The sequence below is a fragment of the Trichechus manatus genome, unplaced genomic scaffold (assembly GCF_000243295.1).
Source record: "Trichechus manatus latirostris isolate Lorelei unplaced genomic scaffold, TriManLat1.0 scaffold00004, whole genome shotgun sequence".
NCBI classification, from domain to species: Eukaryota; Metazoa; Chordata; class Mammalia; order Sirenia; family Trichechidae; genus Trichechus; species Trichechus manatus.
In genome coordinates, this window is record NW_004443940.1 from 23,676,954 (window position 1) to 23,702,769 (window position 25,816).

Below are 25,816 nucleotides of genomic sequence, written 5' to 3' on the forward strand. Positions count from 1 at the left end.
ACATTGTTATGTGACCCTAATTGCTCTCCCTATGCTGTGACAGCACACTCCTCCTTTCCACCCCTGATTCCCCATGTCCATTCAACAAGCTCCTAACCCTCTCTGCCTTCCCATTTCACCTCTGGACACAAGCCTTTTCTTTGTATTCATCTTTAGAAGAAACTGGTTTCAGCTTTTTATTATGAAAGATTTTAAACATAATATGACAGTACTGACAACAGTATAATAATACCCAGGTACCCCTCACACAGCTTTAACAATTACCAACACACGGCCAATCTCATTTCACTTGTACCAAGGGTTGGCAAACTTTGGCCCACAGGCCAAATCTGACCCTATTTTTGTAAATAATGTTTTACTGGAACAAAGCCACACTTATTCATTTATATATCTTCTATGGCTGCTTTGGAAACCCTGGTGGCATAGTGGTTAAGCATTATGGCTGCTAACCAAAAGGCTGGCAGCTCAAATCCACCAGGCGCTCCTCGGAAACTCTATGGGGCAGCTCTACTCTGTCCTATAGGGTCGCTATGACTTGGAATCGACTTGACAGCAACAGGTTTGGTTTGGTTTTTTTATGGCCGCTTTAGCGATACAATGGTGGAGTAGTTGTGACAGAGACTGTACGGCCTGCAAGCCTAAAATATTTACTCCCGGGCACTTTACAGAAAATGTTTGCCAACTCCTAACCTATACTCTCCTCAACTAGTCCCTGAACCCCCAGTGGATTATTTTGAAGCAAATCCCATTCATCTGTAAACATTTCGGTATATAAAATAAGGCAGGACTATATTTACTATATCTCTAAAAGATAAGGACTTTACTTTTTAAAGATGCCTCAAAAGAGGTGCTATATTTCTAGGTGTATCACATCAAAGGCACATATCTGACTGTCTTTGTGACAGTAATTCAGGTTTAATAGTTTTTATGTAGGACTGTATTATCAGTGAAAGTTCAATAAGTAAGGAATTGAAACCTCTTAAAAATATTTTTATACTAATAGTGGTAAAGAGAAATACATACCAAATAAAGATAGGTGGATTCATTGTCCAGACCAGAGGTTATCAACTACAAGTAGCAGGTCAAGCTGGTACAGCCTTTTGTGAAACAAACAAAGAATATATACCGGAGACCCTATGCGGTCTGCAAAGCCCAAAACATTTTCTATGTGGCCCTTAACAGAAAGTTTGCTAAACTAACTAGTCTAGACCAGTTATATGGCCCTGTATAGCTGTGCTGCTAAAGGACCTCAGAAGGAATGATTAACTTTATGCAGTTAAATTCACACCAATGGTACAGGCATACTGTAAGAATATATCTAAACTAGGCTTTTTATGATAAATCTAATCAAATATTTCCTGGTAGTTATTTACAGAATTCTGAAAAGAATTTTATAAAGCACCAGTTACAAAGCCTTTATGTGATCCAGAAGTTATGATAAGCTTGATAAAAGTTCTTAAACTTAAAATAACACAGTATGTAATTAGGGAATAACACTGTACAAGTAAAGATAATATTGGTTGGTGTATGTGCTGCTGAGTCGATTCTAACTTTTAGTGACTCTACAGGACAGAGGAGAACTGCCCATAGGGCTTCCTAGGCTGTAATTGTTACGGGAGCAGATCACCAAGTCTTTTCTCCCGTGGAGTAGCTGGTGGGTTCGAACCGCTGACCCTTTGGTCAGCAGCCAAGCGCTTTAACTACTGTGTACAGGGCTCCTTAAAGATAATATAAAGCAAAATATAAATGTTAAAAAAGAAATACAAACGGCTATGTGGTTCCACATGGGCTACAGATTACACAGTTTGCACAGGACAATAAGATAGGTTTGCTAACAGGAAGCATTTAAGATAAGAAAGCTGGTGGATTTGAACTGAGACCTTTTGGTTAGCAGCCGAGTTCTTAAGATATAAATATTTCAGGCTTGCAGGCCGTATGGTCTCTGTCGCAGCTACCCATCTGTGCTGTTGAAGCATCAAAGTAGCCACAGACAATAGAAGTGTAGTACAAATTTAAAGTTCTGACATTAATTAAATCTTCATCTGTCGTACAACAATCATGTATAGAAATGAAACAGAAAGTCAAAATATTACCAAAAAAAACAAAAGGAAGGCCAAGAATCTAATAATTTCTAGGCCAGATTCTTCTGGAAAGACAGGTACTTATTTCAATGTGTATTTTGAATGTGTTTTGACTCTGGTATTTCATTTGTAAAAAATGGGCATGGTTGTGTTTCAATAAAATTTAATTTACAGAAACAGGCAGCTGTTTTGTGGGTCACAGTTTGCTGACCTATGCTTTAAAAGATCACTGTTTTCAAACAAAAATAACAATGTATTATAAAGTTTATGACATGTAGAAGAAAATACATGAAAAAATACATAGGACAAAAGGGGAGGGAAATAAAGTGTACGACTGAAAAATCCTTTCACTCTGCATGCACTGGGGATAACAGTATTTGAAGGTAATCGGTGGTAAGTTCAGGATGTACACTATAAACCATAAAGCAACCACTAGAAACAACAAAGACGCTAATAAAAGAGATAAAATGAAATCATAAAAAATAATTCAAAAGAAGGCAAAAAAGAGTAAACAAAGGACAAGATAAACAGCAAACAATTTGCAAGGTGGTAGATTTAAAGGTAACCCTATAAATAATTACATGAGATATAAATGGTTTGGGAACTCCATTAAATAGCAGAGACCATCAGCTTGGAGAGAAAAGCAGGACTCAACAACACGCAATCTAAACGAAACTCACTGTAATTCATAAACTTAGATAGGTTAAATGCCAAAGGATGGAAAAGAAACCACATAAATAACAGTCAAAAGGAAGCTGGAGTGGCTATGTTAATATCAAAATAGACTTTAGAAAAAGGAATATTATGAGGGATAAAAAAGGGTATTTCACAATAGAGGGATCACATCAGTGAGAACACACAATCATAAATGTGCATGCGGCTGATATGTGAGTTTCTAAATACACGAAGCAAAACTGACAAAATTGGAGAGAGAAACAGATCCACAATTATGGTTGGAGATTTCAACACACCTCTTTCAGTAACTGACAGAACAAGTATATAGAAAATCATTAAGGATGTAGAAAACTTAAACACTGTCAACTGACTTGATATAATTGATTACCAGAAGACGCTATCCAAAACTAACTCATTCTAACACATTCTTTTGAGTACATGAGGAAAATCAATCAAAAGAAATCATATGCTGGTCCAAAAAACTAGACTCAATAAATTTAAAAGGACTGAAATCATACGGTGTGTGTTCTCTAACTGCAAAGGAATGAACGAAACTAGAAATCATTAATAGAAAGGTAGCTGATAATCCTTTAAATATTTAGAAGTTAAATAACACACTTCAAAATAACCAATGGGTCAAAGAAGAAATCACAATGGAAATTTTTGGACTGAATTAAAATAAAAAATACAATATATCAAAATTTGTGAGATGCAGGTACCAAACCAAAAAACCAAACCTGGGGCCGGCTGAGCTGATTCTGACTCACAGAGATCCTACAGGACAGAGCAGAACTGCCCCACAGGGTTTCCAAAGAACGGCTAGTAGATTCGAACTGCCAACCTTTTGGTTAGCAGCTGAGCTCTTAAGTGCTTAAAGGGAAATTTGTAGCTTTAAATGCTTATGTTAGAAATTATTTTATGGATAAAATGGAATAGAAACAATTTAAAAAGACCTGGTTGGTAGTCAAAGGCAGGTGAAATGAACAATTAATGCATACCACCCCCCTAGTCTGTTACGATGAAATAATTATTATAAGTTAAAATGAATTGTTTCACTCACTCATTTCTTCTTGTAGGGTTTCTTGTTTCTGCTTCTGAATTTTTATTTCCTGCTCCAAATCTTCAATCTTGCTGTTTTTATTAGTTAACTTTTGATTGAGTTCTTTCATCAAACGTTCATAATCAGCTATTTCCATATTCATCAGTGTGCTTTGTTGGGCATCCTACACACATCAGAAATAAAACATTCACAGACACATCAGTTCCTTTCATTCGTAAAAATGCTAAAATAATGCCACAAGAATGAACAGATTTCAATTATCCTTTTCTGTAATACAGAAATAGCTATACATTAATGAGGTAAGTAGAAGTTGGATACTTGTTCTAGTTTGTAATTTCACAAAATAAAGCATTTTCTAATAGTCAAATCAATCTTCTTAGTTTCTTTCTACTTTATTAAAACTTTCATTAACCATGATTGGCAGTTCTAGTCTGTGGGGGAACTATTTATAAAATATTAATATTCTAAGTGACTCTTACAGTATCTTTCTTTTTAGCCTTGTCTTTGAAAAAGTAGAGAAAAAATAGTTTTATGTGTAATACAAATGTCAAGTTTTCACATTAATTAAATCTTCTGTACACGACAGTCATGTACAGAAATGAAATGGCAAACCAAAATCTAATAATTTTTAATACTAGATTCTTCTGGAAAGACAGGTACTTACAGAAATAAGTTAAATTTTCAATTTTTTGAGGTTACGAATTTATGTTAACTCATTCTCACACATAAATGATTACTTTATACCACAAATAACTTCCTTTTTGAAATGTTGCTTTTCAATATGTATAGAATACTTCAGCGATGTGAATGTCAGACACAGGTGTTTTGACTCTGGTATTTTATTTTACCTTTCTAACCAGCTCTAATTCTTGCATGGTTTTCTGAAGCTGTTTCTTTTCCTTTTGAAGTTGTAGCTGAAGTTCTTCAAGTTCACTTACAGTACTGGCATGTTCCTAAAATTAAAAATAAAAACAACCTCCCAAACTCAGCCAACATTAAAAAGGTACTATAAAACACATCTGACATACTAAAAAAACGAAAAAGCTTGAAAATTTTTTAAAAAAACACACGCCAAAATCATAGCATGCGTTCTAAAATTTATAATTGGTATACATTAATGAATTAATGAACTCTGCTGTATTCACAAATGTTACTCCTCTGTAAATCTTTTTTTCATTTAAATAATATTCTGACAAATGTGACTCCACAGCAGTGGGTTTATATATAAATGAATCACTCTCACAGGACTGTTTTTACCTTCATCTTCTGCTCTTTCTGAAGTTTTTCAGCTTCTAATTCTTTGTCTGCTATTGCTTTGGCTCTTTGGACTTCTAAAATCTGTACTTCTAATAACTTGACATTAGACTGCAGTGTTTCAATACGAGCCACAAGATCTTCATTATCAGAATTCAATTTTTCACGCTAGAATGACAGATAATTCATTAGTGTAAATAAGCAGAATAAATACACAGGAGTAGAAGAATGAAACAGTATATTAATGAGAATAACAGCACAGTATGAAAGGTGAATACTTCAAATCAATTCTGCAGAATGACACTGTAAAATCAAGAATTAGTTTAAAAAACTGTAATTGTCAGTATTAATATGGCAAAGCTTATAAGAGGCCAGGAATACTGACAGAGGAAAAGGCAAAAATGACAACAGAGGAACTGAGATTGGAGTAATAAGATGAGAAGTTTGCTAGTTTTTCTCTCGAGTGGAAAAGAAAAAGAAGAAATTTTGTTTCTGATTATATATTAATTTTAACGTTTTAAACAAAAATATTTGGGATTAAAATTCACTTACTACAATTTTCATGTTTACATTCACTTAATTTAAAGTTACCTCAGCAACTGAATTCCTTAATTGCTTTGTAAGGTCTTCTATATGATGCTCAAAGTTGCTGGCACGTTCTTTTTCCACGTCCAATTGCTCTGACTGCTTATCATATTCTAATAAAAGATTCTTCAATAAAAGACAAAAGGACTTAACTTTAGGATACAATTACGCATTCAACTGGTCAGACGGCATCACCAAGCCATCCTGATTTAAGATTTGAGTCCATCCTGTTTACAGTATTTGCTCAAGTCCAACATTTGACAGTAGAATACCTAACCGGCATTAAATAATAAAATTAGCATAATTTAGATGAGTTTTAGTATGGGGAGAATTTATTAAAGAAGAGAAAATTTTAAATATCACAATATCGCCAACAAAAACAACAAACTTCTGAAACTTAAACAAAACCGAAGGAATGAGGATGAAAGGTTTAACCTGGACATCTAACTCCATCTAAAGAATTCTGAGAGAAATGTTCTAGGCCTGGCCTAAACAAGGTAGAGGTGCTAATGGAAGAACTCTGGAAGACATTATACATAAATACTGTTGTTGTTAGGTGCCACTGAGTCGGTTCCAACTCATAGCTACCCTACGTACAACAGAACGAAACACTGCCCAGTCCTGCACCACCCTAACAATTATTATGTTTGAGCCCATTGTTGCAGCCACTGTGTCAATCCATCTCGATGAGGGTCTTCTGCCTTTTCGCTGAACCTCTACTTTACCAAGCATGATGTCCTTCTCCAGGGACTGTTCCCTTCTGATAACATATCCAAAATACATGAAAGGAAGTCTCACCATCCTTGCTTCCAAGGAGCACTCTGGCTGTTATTTCTTCCAAGAAATACATAAATATAGTCTCTCACATTTTGCAGCTAAGCTATCAATATTATCTGTAGAATCCAAAAACAAATGAAATTTTTTTCATTGATATTTTTAATTTGCCTACGCCAAGAAATGCCCAGACTGACATTTCTGCTATACACCCAACCAACAAGTTTATCCCCCAAAATGCGTAACTGAGATTCACTGTCTCCAGACTGCCTGTAGTTGTTTACTCTCTCCTCTCCCTTACATATACTGTTTTTGCTTTTGTTCCTGAAGAACCACTGACTCTTTTCTTTTATATAAATGAATTTGCAGTTGAAATAACGAATGAAATGTTTCTGAGCTTTCTTTGAAAGTTTATTTCCGGAAGTGCCACTGAGACCTCATCTGGTTCCTAACATCAGAACTAAGGGCACTGTTTAGCCTGAAAGTGAACTTCATCTGGACCTGGACCCCCTGAGTCCTTGGCTCACCTTCCCTGGGATCCTCTGCCAAGTAAGTGACATGTCTAGCAATTCAGCTCTTTTTGGCTCTTGTGCACCATGTCTAATTCTTGGCCTAGCCTAATCTTGTTTCCAATTCTGATTTATGCATGATCAATTATTTGTCTATGTTAGTGGCTGAGTGTTAAAATCTGAATTTTGATTTTATGGCCTGCCCATTTAGTGATTTCTTTTGAGTGGCAGAAGACAGGAATTGGAAATCTAGAATTTGGTTTATTTATGGTCCTAATAGTTGTCAATAGTTGCAAAAATTGAACTGCGATACCAAGGCTGACTCTAATAAATAATGGATACTTACAGGAAGTTCTGACTTTAATCAAGTGTTATTTTTAAGGGGAGCCTTGGAACGAAAAAGAATGCCAAGCATTCAATGGTCAGTGTTCCTTGGTGGGTATGCTGAGGCTTATAAGCAAATCAATGATTACAAATTACTGTCCTTTCAGGACTTCAGAGTTCAGATGTTTAAAAAAAAAAAAAGATAAAATCATTATTATACGTGATATGGACACTGAAAAAAGAAACCGTATAGCCAAATTCAGAAGTGAACCACAAAACTACTCAGAATCTTAAAACTGACACTTCCTGAGGACATAGTTATGTTTGTTTTTATAAAAAGCAATTAACATTCTTAACCATATTAGTGCCTCTGATTCAACCTTGGAGCCCTGGTGGCGCAGTTGTTAAGAACTATGAAAAAGTCAGCAGTCTGAATCCCCCCGCCACTCCTTGAGAACCCTATAGGGCAGTTCTACTCTGTCCTATAGGGTTGCTATGAGTCGAAATCAACTCAACGGCAACGGGTTTTGTTTTGTTTTTTGATTCTACTTTAAATCCTGTTGCCTTATCACAACTGGAATCTTTAGTTTGTTCAAAGGTTGAGAAAAGTTTATAACTATGAACTATATATATATATTTTTTCTATTTATTTTTTTTATTGTACTTCAGGTGAAGGCTTACAGAACAAATAGTTTCTCATGAAACAGTAGTACACATATTGTTTTATGACACTGGTTAACAACCCCACAACATGTCAACCCTCTCCCTTCTCTTTTTTGTTTTTTTTTGGTGAAAATATACATAGCCAAAGATACACCATTTCAAAAATTTCTACATGCACAGTTCAGTGACATTGATACGCTCTTCCAATTGTGCTGCTATTCTCACTTTAGATGAAGGCTTACAGAACAAAATAGTTTCTCATTTAACATGAACTATATTTTTTAAACAAATAAATTGGTATACCTGGTTAACCTCTGGAGGAAATGAAGAAATTAGATTACAGGATCTCCTACAACATAAAGAAACCAGCTCTTGTTGTAACTGGCTCATAGACGACTAATAAATCCATATAAATTTTAAATAATTGTTTATAAAAAATAAATTTATACTATCTCTTTATATATTAAAGATGCAGATCCTCTGTCATATTTTCAAATATATATTTTACGTTTTACAGAGTTCAATCTAATAGTTTTTTCCTTTCTAATTTCTTAAATTGCTTTTAAGTTTAGAAAGGTCTTTCGTATCCAGAAGTCAGTTAAATAATGAAGTATTTTCTTCTAGGTTTTTAAAAAATGCTTTCATTTTTTTGACAAAACTTTTAATCCATCCAGAATTCATTTTGGTGTGTGGTATGAAGTAAAAATCTAACTAGATTTTTTCCGAACAGTTTTCTAATTCGTTCTTCATTGGTATCTACGTTTTAAAATCTTACTGGGGGAGTATGGTTTCTGCCTGAATTCCAATCCCAGCTGTTACTTTAATTGCTCTGTGACCCTGAAGGAGTCCATTAACTTCTCAGTGAGGCAGACTCCTTACCTGTAAATGGAGGACGGTAAAAAAACACTTAGCTCTTGGGGATGTTTTCAGATTTTAAATGTGTTAAGACAAGTAAAAGTGCTTACAGTAGAGTCTGGCTAAGTGTTTGTTGTCATGCAGAAAGAAGTCTCTCCTCTGTTACCTTAATCTCTCTACTGCTTCTTGCATCAGAAATACACCATATCAATTATTTTAGCTTGATAAAAATTTTTAGTTTGGGAGACCAACATGTCATTTTTCTCTCTTCGTTTTTCAAAAAATTTAGCTATTTTGTTAGCTTATCTTCCATTTGAAATGTAGCATAATTATCAAGATCTCGCCACCAAAAAAACCTAGAATTTTGAACAAAATTATTTTAGAACTTGTAAATCAACCTGAGAACTAATATTTCAAATAATATTCAGTCATCCTATATAAGTTCTGCCATTTTCTTCATTGAGTGCCAAAATTTCTCATTAAAGTTCTTCCTAAAATTTTATTTTGAAGTACTATGGGATTTTCTTCTCCCCATCAAATCCCACTTGATTATTGCTCATTCTATTTTTCAATATAGTGCATATAAGTACTACAGAAGTACTTGCATCTTCTATATACTACGTATATGTACATGCCACTCTGTCATATACTTATTTGCCTGTTACTGCCACTGGAAGTTAAGTCCTAAGAGGACAGAAACTTAGTATATCTGGTTGGCCACGATGTCTCCCTAGTATTTGTATAAATATCTCCTGAATGGATAAATGAATATAATTGTATCTTGCATTCATTGATTTTGCTACACTGATTTTTTACAAGATTCTCATGTTATCTAGGTACACAAGCATATTATTGCCAAATAATAATGCTCTTACCTTTCCACTAGACCTTTTGCTTAAGCTTCAGGCTTATGCACTTGGCCAGAACAATATTAACTAATAACAGTGACAAAGGCTATTCTTTTTTTACTGATTTTGTTTAGAAACCCCAAAATTAATACCAAAATCAGGTAAAGACACTACAAAAAAAGAAAATTACAGACCAACAGCCCTCATGAACATAGACGCAAAAATCCTCAACAAAATTCTAGCCAATAGAATTCAACAACATATCAAAAAACTAATTTACCATGACAAACTGGGAGTCATACCAGGTATCCTATACAGGGATGGTTCAACATTAGAAAAACAATCAGTGTAACCCATCACATGAATAAAACAAAACACAAGAACCACTTTATCTTACTGACTGATGCAGGAAAGGCATTAGACAAAGTCCAACACCCATTCATGATAAAAACTCTCAGCAGAACAGGAATAGAAGGGAAATTCCTCAACAAAATAAAGGACATTTATACAAAGCCAACAGCCAACATCATCCTAAATGGAGAGAGTCTGATAGCATTCACCTTGAGAACAGGAACCAGACAAGGATGCCCTTTATCACCACTCCTATTCAACACTGTGCTGGAGGTCCTAGCCAGAGCAATTAGCAAAGGAAAAGAAATAAAGGGCATCCAAATTGGTAAGGAAGAAGTAAAAGTATCTCTATTTGCAGATGATATAATCTTATATACAGAAAACCCCAAAGAATCCACAAGAAAACTACTGGAACTAATAGAAGATTTCAGCAAAGTATCAAGATACAAGATAAACATATAAAAATCACTTGGATTCCTCTACACCAACAAAGAGAACTTCAAAGAGGAAATCACTGAATCAATACCATCTACAATACCCCCAAGAAGATAACAGACTTAGGAATAAATCTAACCAGAGATGTGAAAGACTTATACAGAGAAAACTACAAGACACTACTGCAAGAAACCAAAAGAGACCTACATAAGTGGAAAAACATACCTTGCTCATGGACAGGAAGACTCAGCATTGTAAAAATGTCAATTCTACCCAAAATGATCTACAGATACAATGCAATCCTGATCCAAATTCCAATGACATTTTTTAATGAGCTGGAGAAACAAATTATCAACTTCCTATGGAAAGGGAAGAGGCCACAGATAAGTAAAGCACTACTGAAGAAGAAGAACAAAGTGGGAAGCCTCACACTATTTGATTTTTGAACCTATTATACCACTGTGGTAGTCAAAACAGCCTGGTACCGGTACAACAATAGATGCACAGACCAATGGAACAGAACTGAGAATCCAGATATAACTTCATCCACCTATGAGCAGCTGATATTTGACAAAGGCCCAAAGTCTGTTAATTGGGGAAAAGACAGTCTCTGTAACAAATGGTACTGGCATCGCTGGATATCCATCTGAAAAGACTGAAACAAGACCTATACCTCACACCATGCACAAAAACTAACTCCAAATGGATCAAAGACCTAAATATCAAATTGAAAACGATAAAGATCATGGAATAAAAAATACGGGCCACGCTAGGAGCCCTAACACATGGCATAAACACAATACAAACCGTAAGTAACAATGCACAACCACCAGAAGAGAGACTAGATAATTGGGAGCCCCTAAAAATCAAACACTTATGCTCATCAAAAGACTTCACCAAAAGAGTAAAAAGACAGTCTACAGACTGGGAAAAAATTTTTGCCTATGACATATCCAATCAAGGATATGTCTAAAATCTACAAGACACTGCAAAACCTCAACAACAAAAAGACAAATGACCCAATTAAAAAATGGGCAAAGGATATGAACAGATACTTCCCCAAAGAAGACATTCAGGCAGCTAACAAATACATGAGGAAATGCTCATTAGCCATTAAAGAAATGCAAATCAAAACCAAAATGAGATACCATCTCACCCCAACAAGGCTAGCACTAATCCAAAAAACACAAAATAATAAATGCTGGAGAGGCTGTGGAGAGAATGAAACACTTATACACTGTTGGTGGGAATGTAAAATGGTACAACCACTCGGAAATCGATTTGGCGCTTCCTTAAAAAGCTAGAAACAGAAGTACCATATGATTCAGCAATGCCACTCCTTGGAATATATCCTAGAGAAATAACAGCTGTCACACGAATAGATATATGCACACCCATGTTCACTGCAGCACTGTTTATGATAGCAAAAAGAAACAACCTAGATGCCCATCAACAGACAAATGGATAAACAAATTATGGTACATACACACAATGGAATACACAACAATAAACAACAATGATGAATTTGTGAAACATCTCACAACATGGATGAACCTGAAAGGCATTATGCTGAGTGAAATTAGTTGCAAAAGGACAAATAGTGTATGAGACCACTATTATAAGAGTGAGGGGAGGAAGGAGACAGGAATTCACTACTAGAGAGTAGACAAGAATCATCTTAGGTGAAGGGGAGGACAACACACAATACAGGGGAAGTCAGTACAACTGGACTAAACCAAAAGCTAAGAAGTTTCCTGAACATGATCAAACACTCTGAGGGACAGTGTAGCAGGGGCAGGAGTCTGGGGACCATGGTTTCAGGGGACATCTAGGTCATTTGGCATAACAAAGTTTATTAAGAAAATGTTCTACATCTCATTTTGGTGAGTGGTGTCTGGGGTCTTAAAAGCTTGTGAGCGGCATTCTAAGATGCATCAGTTGGTCCCAACCCACTTGGAACAAAGGAGAATGAAGAACATCAAAGACAGAAGAATGTATTAGCCCAAGAGACAAAAGGGGCATACAAATCAGAAACTCCATCAGCCTGAGACCAGAAGAACTAGATGGTGCTCAGCTACCACCAACGACGGCCCTGATACGGAACACAACAGAGAACCCCTGACGGAATAGGAGACATGTGGTGCAGAACTCAAATTCTCATAAAAAGACCAGACTTAATGCACTAACTGAGATGGGAGGAACCCTTGAAGCCATGGCCCCCGGATGCTCTGTTAACCCAGAACTAAAACCATTCCGGAAGCCCACTCTTCAGACAAAGATTAGACTGGGGTATAAAACATAAAATAATACTTGTGAAGAGTATTCTTAGTTCAGGCAGATACATGAGACCAAATGGGTGGCTCCTGTCCAGAGGCAGGATGAGAAGGCAGGAAGGGAAAGGAGCTGGCTGGACACGGGAAACCTGGGGTGGAAAGGGGGAGTATGCTGTTACATGATAGCGATTGTACCCAGTGTCACATAACAATATGTGTATAAATTTTTGTTTGAGAAATTAACTGGAGCTGTAAACTTTCACGTAAAGCACAACAATACTACTACTACTACTACAATGGGTTAAAAGAAAAATGAATTTGCCTGCACAGGTTTGCACTTCATCAGTTGTTAAACTTTGTAACAGAAAATATACTGAATGTGCCATATGCTCTTTCTATAAAGTCTACAGACATGAAAACAAAAACAAAAACAAAAAACCCAAAATTAAACTTTACTTTAAAAAAACAAACAGCTTAAAGGAACCATTTATAGCTTAGTGACTTAAAATTTTGGTACTCAAAGTATATACCTTATTCCACATGCGTATGTATGCAGGTATGCACACACACGCAGAGAAATTCCTAAAAATACAAGGTGACTGTTTTATGGAGTAGAGTTTTACATTTCCAGTTATTTTCTTAATTTAGAAAATATAAATATAACTTGTTAATAATTAAAACACCTATTTTTACCTTGTAGCTTTCTGCTCCTTGAATGAGATCTCTCATGGAAGCAGACAACTGATCCTTTTCTGATCGAAGGGACTCAAGCTCTTCCCTTAAAGTCTGGGCCTATTTTAAATATAGATTAAAGTTAAGAGCTTTTTTCACAAAGAGAAAACCTTTGATTTTCTAAAACATAAGACTCAAGAATCTGTCATTGCTAGGTCATCTTACCTCTTTTCTGCTAGAATCAAATTCTTTCTTTGCCTTCACAGCAACTAGCTTTACCTTATTTATTTTCTCCTCTTTTTCTCTGGATTCTTTTTCCAGATTTTCTAAAAATGAGAAAATTAAAGGATTATATATGAACTCAAAAGGAAAAAATTGAAAATGTTCAACTTATTTTCTTATTTTAGCCCTAAAAATTATTTTTTTTTGGAACACAAACTCTGCAAATTGAAATTAAAAGTCCTAAGCAGCAAAAACACTAACAATTTTTTAAAAAGTGAGAGCTTATTCATTATCTAAGTGAGGCAAACACTATGTAAACATTTTTCATTTTTTTCCATCCTGCACAACAGCCTACTTTTTTCAGCCATTTCACAAGTGCCTAGGAATCGGAGAGGATGTTAGGACTTCTTTCCTGTTAAGATTTCCTTGCAATGATGGCATTAGGATTTTTGGTGGTTAATGTGGAAATCAGGATGAAGTAGAGGACACATCATCAGACAGAGTCAAATATTTACACTCCCTAGGCACACTCTTCCTCTTGGCTGCTGGACTTCATTTTGATCACTAAGCCGGTAATATATTTCACCTATCCAATGTAATCCTCCCCTTAACCTGTTTAGTTACCTCCCTATCTGAACTCCAGTGTTCCTGACCTTACTTCCTTGATGACATCTTTACTTAACTTCAGATTATGATCCGAATTTCTGTCCCTCTTAATCTACTTACACCTAGCCCAAATACTCTGCCTTCTGTCTGGCGTGAACTGTGTGTGCAGCAAAGGCCAAGTACCCTACTTCACTTCTGCATTTCATCCCATATTTTCTCGCCGACAAAGCCATCAGTGCAGCAATTTTCTCCCTGTCTTCTGTATCAAGTTCTTTCTATCCATGGATTTTTTTCTAACAGTCTCTAAACATGCAAGAAAGCAAACATGTCAGAAAAAAAAATAAGGCCAGAATAGCAGAGGCAGCTAGAAAGGGTAAGGGAGAGATCAAGATAGGATTGGTAAAATGTTACAAGGTGGTGTTTTATTTCTCATAAAATACATAAACCACAATTCCCCTTTAGATATTGTCCATCTGTTCCTTCTTTTATAGTAAAATTCTACGGAAGAGTTGTCTGCATACACTCTCAAGTTTCTCTCTGTTTCTTCCTGATCCATTTCAACAGTGCTTCTGGCTCCAGCACCTCACCAAAACTGCTAGTCCAGTTTCCAATGACCTCTGTGCTGCTTCATCCAATGGCTAGTTTTCAGTACTCATCATCTTATTTACTCATTGGCAGCATTTGCCATGGTTAAACATTGTCTCCTTCCAAAAACACTTTCAAGACATTTTATGCTCCAGATTTTTCCATCTCACTGGTTGCTCCTTCACAGTCTCCTTTGTTGTTTCTGTCTTCCTGGTCTTTACAAGATGAACAGTCTCTGGTCCTCATCTTTTTTTCTACACTCACTTCCTTGGTGAGCTCAATCTCACGACTTTAAATGCCAACTACTAAATTAACTACATTTTGTTTTTATCTTTAGCTTGATTCTCTCCCTTTAACGCCAGATTTGCATATTCAACAGGCTACCTGATATCTCCACTTGGACTGATGTTTAAATTTACAACTGAGTTACTGATCTCCCCCTATTTCAACTTGCCGCTTTAATCATTCTGTCATCTTAGTAAGTAAATGGTATCTCTATTCTTTCAGTTGCTTATACTAAAAACTATGTTGTCATTCTTGTCGCTTCCATTTTTCTTGTAGGTCACACCAGATTCCTCAGTACGTTCTGATGGCATTACCTTGAATGTACATCTAGAATCTGACTTTTCATCCCTTCTACTGCAACTACATGATCTAAGCCATGATCAGCTCTCACGGAGATTACTACGGCCTCCTAGCTTGGTCTCCTTCTCTTGCTCCTTTCAATGTAGTATATTTAACAAAGCAGTCAGGAGGATCCCGTTAAAACCTAAGTCACAGCATGTCTCTCTTCTGCTTAGTCTGCTGATTGCTTCCCAGCTTGCCTATAGGTAGTCAAAGACCTTACAGTGGCATACAAGGCCCTACAGCATCTGGGCTCCTATTACCTCTGACCTTGTCTCTTTATCCTCCTCTCTTTCACTCCATTCCAACCCTACTGGCCTTGTTGCTTTTCTTAAAATGCAGGCTCCTGATACAGGCTTGCTGTTCTTTCTGCCTGAAAACTCTTAACCCAGATTATTGCATTACTTGCTCCCTCACTTCTTTCAAGTCTTAAATGTTTCCTTCTCAGTGGCAACACTATCTAAAATGCACCTTCCTCCTAACCCCCCAAATTAACACTCATCTCCCTCCGATTTCTCTTCTTAGCACTCATCTCTAACTTACTATGTATTTTATTTTTCATCTTGCTTATTGCTATCTCCTCCCTTTTACAGCTAGAACGAAAGCTCCATGAAGGCAGGGAATTTTGTCTTGGCTACTACTGATCCCCTACATCTAGATTTGTGCCTGGCCCATAGTAAACAATAAATATGTACTGAATGAATGAATTAATGAATAAAACTAAACCAAAATGTGATTATTCCTTTATTTGATGTCTGATTTTTGCACTTCTGATCTAGATTGTATGCCCCAATTAACGTTTTAACTTAAATACGTTTACTGATAATAAGGCTCTAAATATTCACACTAGACTTGTTTGGAAAAAAAAAGGTATCAGACCACTTTTTCTTTTTATCATTTGTACAGGTGTCCAAACAGTAAAACACAAAACTGGTAACTGGCCAAGAAATAAAAATAAAAAACTACAAAGAGTATTCTTCCTAACAAGAAACTATTTGACTCTTTTACAAAGCAAAACGAGGAACAAGTATCATTAAATTGTCACTCTCCAAAAAGAAAGATTAGAATTTTTTCTCCTAAACTTCTTTGTCTTGTTACCTTTGCGATTTCATTTCTCCCCTAGACTGCTAATCCATAATGTTTGTCTTCAGCAAACTAAGGCCAATGGGTCAAATCTGGCCCGCACTTGTTTTTGTACAGCCTATGAGCTAAGATTGATATTTTTAACATTTTTAAATAACTGAAAAAATAAAAATCAAAAGAATACTATTTCATGACGTGGAAATCACATAAAATTTATATTTTGGTATCTATAAATAAAGTTTTACTGGAACACAATTACCTTCATTTACATACTGCCTACAGCCACTTCTGCGCCACAATGGTGGGGCTGAATGGCTGTGACAGAGCATATGGCCCACACAACCTAAAATATTTACTACTTGGCCCTTTACACAAATATCTGCTGGCCTCTGTTTTAAATGGTTAAGGTAAAACCACAAGATAGTAAATTTAACTAATACCTATTATTAAAAGTGTATTATTGCTAAATTATTTATTATTAGCAATAATCATCTAATATGATTTTATTAAGTACTTCAAAATCATTTCATTGAAATTACTCTAGCCAGACTGTGTTCTGGATGGTTCTACTGATCTTCTCAAAGACTGATATTGCTTATTATTTCTAGCAAAAACAAAAAAAGCAAGATTACTTGAATTATGAAATAAAATTTAATATTTAAAAATGTTAACATGTTTTTTGTCCAGATCTCTTCTAATAAAGATGATGGATGGATTAGGAATCTTGCTTTCCTATTCCGGATAAATCCTATAGTCATTCCTTTTCATTCACAGATGGAGGGCACATTAACTAATAACACTCTCCAAGTGAGTATTTGACAGGAGACAATTAACAAACGTGGATGGATAAAGGTGATTTGAACAGAAAAAACTGAGTTTTTATTTTTAGGATATTATAATATGTAGAAAGGAGAGACAAGAAATTAAACAAAACACAGAGGCTGTCTTTCCGCTATTAAGCATAACGACCCACTATGTTTCTAATTAACTCTGTTAGGGCTCTGTCACCCGAACAATAAAAATATTATCTCTAAATCAAGTCAAGAAACGAAATTAACACTGTTGATTGGAGTCATAATGTATTTAGCAAGTTACATACTGAAACAGCCAAATTCACCACTGGCACCCCAAACCTAGGTAAATTAACTCTTAAAATGCTTTTAGGTTCTTTATATCACCTGACATACTCATCTTTGCTTTCCTCCTAGGATTGCACATGCCCACGTCAGGGATTAGAAGAGCTGATGTATTTGAATTCTACTGTTTTGTAACCAAAGAAGGATGTTTGTTAAAATGGATTTCGAAGGATCTTTAAAAGGGTCTTCTTCTTAGGGCATATGATAAACTTTACTGTTAATAAAGCAACATTCAACAAAATATGCCACTGCAAACACACGTTCTTCTCTTGTCCTAATTTGCACTCAGTCATTCAACGAATATTTGTTAAACACCTACTACGCACTGGGTATGCCAGTGTGAAGGTAATTATAGATTTCACGATCTCTATGTAGGCCAACATAAATGCCTACGCCTTCTGATCTTGCTGCTAGTTAATTCACTTCCTCCTTAAGTCAGAGAGAGCATCTTCGAGATTATGTCTGTAACTGTCTAGAATATGAAAGATCCACATAAAAGTCAACTAAATATACACTTCTTTCCTACCTGCAGTGATAAAATTTGTACTGTCATTCATATAATTTAAAATATCACTTCCAATGGAACAGAAGACTCACACTTCCCATTTACAACTCAGTATCTTCTAGTTGTGATAATTAAAAAATTATGCTCGGGTCACTAAGTTGCAAAGCATAATATCAGGACTGTTTTTCATCATAATCTTACCTGCATTTTTTAAGCATTATTAATGCCAGTTATTGAAGGTTTATCATGTTTGGGACAGTTAATAATTGAACAGAAGACAATACTGTATTTTCACACAAATAACGCATGCCTTCTGTGTTTGTCTGCCGGCCGCGCCCTCCCCGCACAAGGCACCCTCACAAGCACTCCATGCCAATCCTCTTCCACATGTTCCTGTTAAAAAAATTAGCATAGCAAGCTTACAAAAATTCCTCGCAGGGGGAGGGCGCGGCTGGCAAACAAACGCAGGAGCTGCGCATTATTTGCGTAAAATACGGCAAATCGGGAGAAAACTACACTGTCTGATGACAAACTATTTTATGACACTTAAGAAATGGTTTAATAAGTCCATCTCTGGTAGAATTTACAAGTATTCTGAAGACATAACACCATTACCTAAAATCTATTCTCCACTGGGAAACTACTACTGAGATCAGCAGTACTAGACAGACATCAAAGAAGAAAAACGGAACTTTTAGAGACTGTAAGTCGTATGGTGCGCTTTCTGTCCCAGACAGTTGTGTGTATTTCAGAGCAGTTATCTACTCGGTTCTGAAAATCTTAAAAGAAAAAGCTCATCTTCTTTGGGAATGAATTAATCCACACGGGTATATCAACTATGCTTTAAGTACCATGCTGTTGTTGTGTGCCATCAAAGTTGTTTCTGATGCATAGCGACCCTAGAGGACAGAATAGAATTGCTGAGCGCTTAACCACTGTGCCACCAGGCTCCTTAAGCACTATGCAAGGTTCTTAAAAAAAAAAAAAGGGAGTGTATATACAAGGATGAATAAAGCTTTTACATCTTCGTACGGCAGACTTGGGAAACTGGTGGCATAGTGGTTAAGTGCTACGGCTGCTAACCAAAAGGTCAGCAGTTCAAATCCACCACGCGCTCCCTGGAAACTCTATGGGGGCAGTTCTACTCTGTCCTATAGGATTGCTATGAGTTGGAATCAACTCGACGGCAACGGGTTTTGGACGGCAGACTTGAGTTTACATTCTGGTTTCCAAAATCAACTTTTTTAAGTTTCAATTATATAATGGAGATACCTATCTATCTTGCAGGCTTATTCTAAGCCCCATAAATGTAAATATAAACTACAAGGCAAAGTGCCTGGCATATAGGAGCTCCTCAAACAGTAACCATATTTTTAAGCTACTATGTACTGAATGGAGTCCTGGTGGTACAGTGGTTAAGAGCTTGGCTGCTAACCAAAGGGTCGGCAGTTCAAATCTACCAGCTGCAACTTGGATACCTTATGGGGCAGCTCTATTCTGTCCTATAGGGTTGTTACGAGTTGGAATTGACTTGACGGCAACAGGTTATTTATTGAATAAGGAGCTTTGGTGGTGCAGTGGGTAAGTGCTCAGCTGCCAATCGAAAGGTTGGTGGTTTGAACCCACCAGCTGCTCCGTGGAAGAAAGATGTGGCAGTCTGCTTCTGTAAAGATCAGACCCTAGGAAACCCTACAGGGCAGTTGTATTCTGTCCTATAGGGTCGCTATCAGTTGGAATCGACTTGACAGTGATGGGTTATTTATTGAATATGTACTAAGTACCACATATCACTCTAAGTACTTACTATCTGCTTTGATTTTCATAAAAGCTCTATGATGTAAGGTAGTATCAACACCATAGAGGGTTGATCAAATTGAAGAGTGTGTTGTGTGTGCCAGGATTAAAACTCAGGACTGCCAGACTCCAAAACTTGTACTCTTTATCGTTTTACATGTTTTCCTCATATTTGGGTGACAGAAGTAAACTCCAACCACTAATCCAGAAACCTAAGACTCATTCTAACCTCCTTTTCATCACACCCTCTCCCCAGTCTAATTGGGCGTAAGTTGAATCATTGGCACATTATGTAACACTTTAGAGTCTTTGTTTCCTCATCATTAAATGGGAATGAAAGAGCTATCCTGTAACATTACTATAAAAAATGAAGGGATGGATAAAGTCCAAATCCCTCTGCATACAACACTAGAGCTTTTAGGACCGGACTTCTGCTTCGCCGGGACGTTACTAACATGTCCCTAGATGTTATATATGTTCACGCACACGTATGTTTTACAAACACACACACGTTAAAAAAGCACTTGCTATGCCCTCTTGCTAGAATACCTTTCTTCTTGTGTCAAATTTCTTGTTCTTCAATACCTAGGTCAAGTATAACCTAATCTGTGATGTATTTCCTAAGTCAAAACAGGCAGTCCATCATGCCTTCCTCCATCGCCAGCACTGTAACTTGTCCATAACACAAACTACTACAATTACAGCCTTGCCTAGGCACTGAGCTCTTGGAGGACATGGTCTATATCTTTCTATTACCAGTGCCAAAAACAGTTTGGCATTCAAAATAAAGTTTGCTGAATGAATGAAAAATCCAAATGCAACAATGGAATCATTTATAAATGATATCACACCATTCCTTTGTTTGGACTAACCAAAAGAAAGTGAGAGTTTTGAAAGGGAAGGCAAACAGCTGGCCAACATGGAAGGATAGTGCAATCAGCAAAAGACATCAGTTTATTGTGCTTTTAACAACTCATTAATTGGCCAGCATATCTCCCAACCTATTTTAATAGTAACAAGAATCTAACTAGTTATATTAAAACTGAGACATCATATGCAAAACCAGTTACCTATTTTTTCTTCCAGCTCTTTCACTGAGGAAGTTTGATCATTTTTTACAGAAGACGATTTCTCTAAGGAATCCTAGATTTTATAGGAAAAACAAACAAACAAACAAAAACGTAACTTACTTCATTACCCATAATGAACTGGAAATCATGAGAACAATCAGTATCAAAGAGAATTTACATAAAAAGCAATTTTGGTAGTCTTTTTTTCCTTGGTAGACCAGGTAATATTAACCTTATGCATATAGCATTTACTGTAAAAAACAGCATTATCAAAGGCCAAGATGGACAACTTGACACACTGCAACATACAATATAATAAGGAAAAGATTAAATGATGATTATAATTTACCACACTTTTACTTCACAAGTTTTGGAGAAGACTTAAAAGTTTAGCCAAAGGGAAGTATCTCTACAGCCCACATTTTTACTCAATAGTTTTCTACACATACAGGTAGTATGTACAGCACGTGCAATTGAAATTCAAGTTTTTTCATGTTTAGTTGAGCTTCTGCTAGTAACTAATTGGTACAATTTGGACAGATTATTTAAATCCCTAATCATTTAATCTTATGTAAGTTCAAGATTTTAAAATTATCTAAAACCCCCAAAATGACCAATGTAATAAACAGGATACACAAAATGAAAATGTTGAATGTACTTTTTTGAAATTTGCCATTTGAACTTAAATGCTAAAAACTGTAAATATATTTATATACCCCAAATATTAATATATATAACATACATATTAGTATATATACTTTATGAATATAAAGTACTATAGAACTAATAATTTATTCAAATCAATGCTAGAAAGACAATTTAACAAATAAAATTTAAATAGTACCTTTAGTAAGGCCAGCTCTGCTCTTACATCTTGCAATTCAGATTCTTTTTGTTCTAGTAATGATTTTAGGTTTTCATGTTCCTTTATAAATAATTTTTCATTATGAATTTCATTTTCGCTCTCTAACAATTTTTGAGATACTTCTTCAATCTGAATTAGAAGATTCTGGTTTTCAAGCCTTGTTTTTTCATTAGCATTCTTCATTTCTAGAAGATCCAGCTGGAGGGCCTCTTTTTCTGACAGGGTTTCTTCTAACTCTTTCTTTAGGAGTACTTTCTCTTGCTCATAGTCTTCTAGTAAAGACCTAAGTTCCTCACACTGAACTATGTGCTCTTCTTGAACGCACTTAATCTCTTTTTCTAACTCTAATACCCTTTCATCATATTGAGAAACTAAGTTGTGTTTTTCCTCATTCATTTTTGCTAAGGATTCACCTACAACTTGTAGGATATTTACAACATCTTGCTCTTCGTTATCTTCTGAAACTTTTAACCCCATCTGTTCAAGAAAACCGTACAACTGGGTTTTGACAAACAACTTCTGAAGCTGCTCATTTTCAAACAATCTACTACAAGTATCTCGCTCTTCAACTGTTAACTGAAATTTCTTCTCTAACTCAGTAATCTGTTCTTTAAGCCGAACATCCCCTTCTTTTTGAGATAGAAGAGCTTCCAAATCGCTACTCAACTGGCTCTTTTCTAAACTCAGTGTATTATTTTCCTCATACAGTAACTTCACTTTAGATGACAGTGCTTCCTGGTCCTGACAGAGAATTTTAACTTGTACCATAAGCTTTTCTAGTTCTTGGTCATTTTGGTCCTTTCGTTTTAAAGTCTTTTCTAGCTCTTCTGTTAATTCATTTACCTTTTGCTTTAGTTCGCTGTTGTACTGGGTAGTTTGCTCCACTCTCTCCGTAAGTTCTGTAATCAATCCTTCCTCCCTTTCACATTTTTTATGGAGAGTATCCATCTCTTCGTGAGAATTTTTCATTTTATTTATGAAACCATCGTTTTCCTCAGTCAGAGAACTGATCTTTGCTTCCAATTCTTGTAACATGGTATCTCTCTGACTGAGACTAATTAAATACTGTTCATTCTTTTCTTGAAGGCTTTTTATGGTATTTTCAAGCTCTGGTACTAATTCTTGTTGAGATAATAATTTTTTCTTTTCCCCCTGGAGACAATTCACAGTTTCAAGAAGAGCATCTTTTTCATTAAAAGCAGTTCTGAGCTTCTGCTGCAGTTCATGAACATCAGAAGCTTGCTGTTGCTTCAGTGATTCAAACTCTTGACTTATTTTGCCAGCAGACTCCCCTAGTTCTGTTTGTAAGATTTCCATAATCTCTCGCAAACTCTCATAATTTAAGATTGCATCTTGCTTTTCTTGCTGTAGATTTTCGCATAGTTCCTTAAGACCCTGTATTTCAAACATTAATGTTAATTTTTCTTTTTCTGAACCTGACAAAAATGTCTCATTTAGTTCTGCTATTTCTTTTTGATGTTGTTCCTTAAGACTTTGTATTTCTTTATTATGTTGTTCTACAATACAGCAAAATTTTTTATTTGCATCTTCTAGCTCAGATTTTAATTTTTCAATTAGCCAGCCCTGTTCTTCTTTAGCTAGTAATAGTTCATTAATTTTAAATTCTAAGTCTTCCCGCTCATGGAAAAACTCATCCTTTATATGCTGGGCATCCATTTCCAGTTTTAATTTAAGATTATTCATGTAAGTTACCTCATCTTTCAAGATACTATGTTGTGATTCTAGTTCTTTTAAGGTATCTTCTAAGTGTCTGACTTTTTCATTCGCCGCTTGTTCTACAACAACATCTTCTTGTAAGAGTACAGAACATATCTGTTTTTCTTGGTTTGCACTTGAGGCTTTCCTCAAGTTTTCTAATTCACATTGATATTTCTCCTGAATGTTCTTCTCCTTCGCCTCACACTGTTTTACTAAGTTCTCCTTTAGCTGATTCAACATATTTACTTCTGCTTCATGTTCTTTAGCAGAGGTTTCAATTCGGCACATCAAGTCCTTTACCTCTTCCTCGTGCATAGCTTTCAAGTGCAAAAGTTCTTCTTGTAAACTATTAATATCTCTTTGGTGATCCTGAGAATTAGCCTCAATGACTTTGTGGAGATTATTAATTTCTTGCTTCTTTTCATTAGTGGTAGCTTCTAATTGCTTTTGCAGATATAAAATTTGCTCCTCATAGGCTGGCCGGATTTTCTGAATCTCATCTTGCAGTTTTCTAACATTATTTTCAGAGTCATTCCGAAATTTAAGTTGTTCTGAAAGCTCTAATTGTTTCTTCACTGCTTCTTCCAGCTCCTTTTGCAAGCTCTCTTTATCTTCACTGTGCTGAGAATGTACTGCTATCAATTCATTTTTCAAACTTTCAATTTCTTTCACGTAGTTTCTATGTGATTGTTCAAACTCCTTGTGCAGATCTTCCACCTTAGTTACAAAATCCTTTAAAAATAAGCATACATACATTATTTAAATAAGATAAAAGAAATCTCTGCCACCAGAAAATATTAGCCACAGGCTAACTAGAGAGAAAAGAAACGAGCAGAAATGAACACAGAGAAGCACGATGGTGAGATTCCAAGAATTCTACTTCACCCTTTCCTATCATAAGCATGACAAAAGATACCAGCAGCACTAAAACCTGTTGCCCAAAGTCATAACTAAAAGCTGGGAAATCTCCGATGTTACTTAAGTCACAAGGCTTTAACTAACAACTCCTGAATTGATTACAAAGAGGTTTTTTGGAGAAAATTTAGCCTGGACCTAATAAGCGAAACCATACTGAGAAAATGGAAAAATGATTTAAGGACTATCCTTCAATCGAACATATAACGGTATTTAGAATATGTGTGAAATTAATTCATATAAATGTGTACTTTTTCATAAAATCAGTACTTTTTTCATTTTTTATTAAAGAGTGATGTTACAGCTATAAGAAAGACTAACAATACAATAAGTAAATGTTAGTTCTGTCTCTACGCAGTTAGATGATTTCAGTTATTTTTCTTTTAAAATTTCAGTTTCTGAGTTTCCCCATTTATGTTAAAACTGGAGTAGATGCTTTTCAAAGTCTTATCTCTAAAATTTATGACTATACTATTCATATACTAAATCAAAAAACCCATTGCCATCGAGTCGATTCCAACTCATAGCGACCCTACACAGGACACAGTAGAACTGCCCCATAGGATTTCCAAGGAGTGGTTGGTGGATTTGAACTGCTGACCTTTTGGTTAGCAGCCAACCTCTTAACCACTGTGTCACCAGGGCTCCACTATTTATATAAGTTAGTAAAACGAAACAAACATATTAAAATATTTCCTTACCTCAACCTCTTGCTTCATTTTAACATTTTCTTTCTTCAGAGCAAGATACTGTTGCTCCGTCTCTGCCTTTTCCAGGAGAATAGCATCCAGATGTTCAGTCAATGCCTGTTTTGGAATAGGACGATATGTTTGCCTGAGGTTAAAAACGGTATAATTATCTCCTCACCTTTTTCAAACCACTGTAAAATGAGAATAAAAAGTTTAAAAACAAACACACAAAAAAACAAAGAGAAAAGGAGAAAAGACATCAGAATATAAGAGATTTCAACACATTTTTTGGAAAACTGAAAGCATATGGAGAGAAGAAACTGACTTAGATGAGCAAAGCTACAAGCTAAGGGCCCGCACAGAGAAAACACCTATGAGAAGCTGGCAAAGGCTCTTTGGAAAACTAAAGGCTCAGGAATTGGAGGCACCAGGTATCGCTGAGGAGGTGTAATGTGTGGGTCTCAAAAAGTGGGGACTGGTCGACAACCTGTGTAGGGAGTGGCTATGCGAATAGGCAAAAAATAACCAATGTCCCTTCTCCCTCAGACACAGATTTATTCTCTGCAGAAATTGAAAGGGAGAGGAAGTTAGTGAAATAACAGTTCAACACGCCAAAAGTCAGTTCTTTGAAAAGCTAATAAAAT

At 35.8% G+C, this 25,816-nt stretch overlaps 1 protein-coding gene across 2 annotated transcripts in view; it reads right to left on the reverse strand.

Moving 5' to 3' along the window:
* The window catches only part of GCC2 (GRIP and coiled-coil domain containing 2), a 49,356-nt gene extending 23,886 nt beyond the window's left edge, over nucleotides 1-25,470 (reverse strand). Inside the window, exons 1-9 of one of the 2 annotated variants that reach the window (XM_023733754.1) lie at nucleotides 25,185-25,470; nucleotides 21,829-24,300; nucleotides 20,985-21,057; nucleotides 13,585-13,685; nucleotides 13,381-13,479; nucleotides 5,662-5,781; nucleotides 5,074-5,238; nucleotides 4,665-4,769; nucleotides 3,817-3,979 (exon numbers count right to left, since the gene is read on the reverse strand). In XM_023733754.1, the coding sequence (XP_023589522.1) occupies nucleotides 3,817-3,979; nucleotides 4,665-4,769; nucleotides 5,074-5,238; nucleotides 5,662-5,781; nucleotides 13,381-13,479; nucleotides 13,585-13,685; nucleotides 20,985-21,057; nucleotides 21,829-24,300; nucleotides 25,185-25,202 (3,316 nt within the window). In that variant the 5' untranslated portion in view covers nucleotides 25,203-25,470. Of the gene's footprint in view, nucleotides 1-3,816; nucleotides 3,980-4,664; nucleotides 4,770-5,073; nucleotides 5,239-5,661; nucleotides 5,782-13,380; nucleotides 13,480-13,584; nucleotides 13,686-20,984; nucleotides 21,058-21,828; nucleotides 25,038-25,184 lie in introns of those variants that run through there. The other variant, XM_023733750.1, reaches the window with a different exon arrangement.
* Between the last annotated feature and the right edge of the window lie 346 nt (nucleotides 25,471-25,816).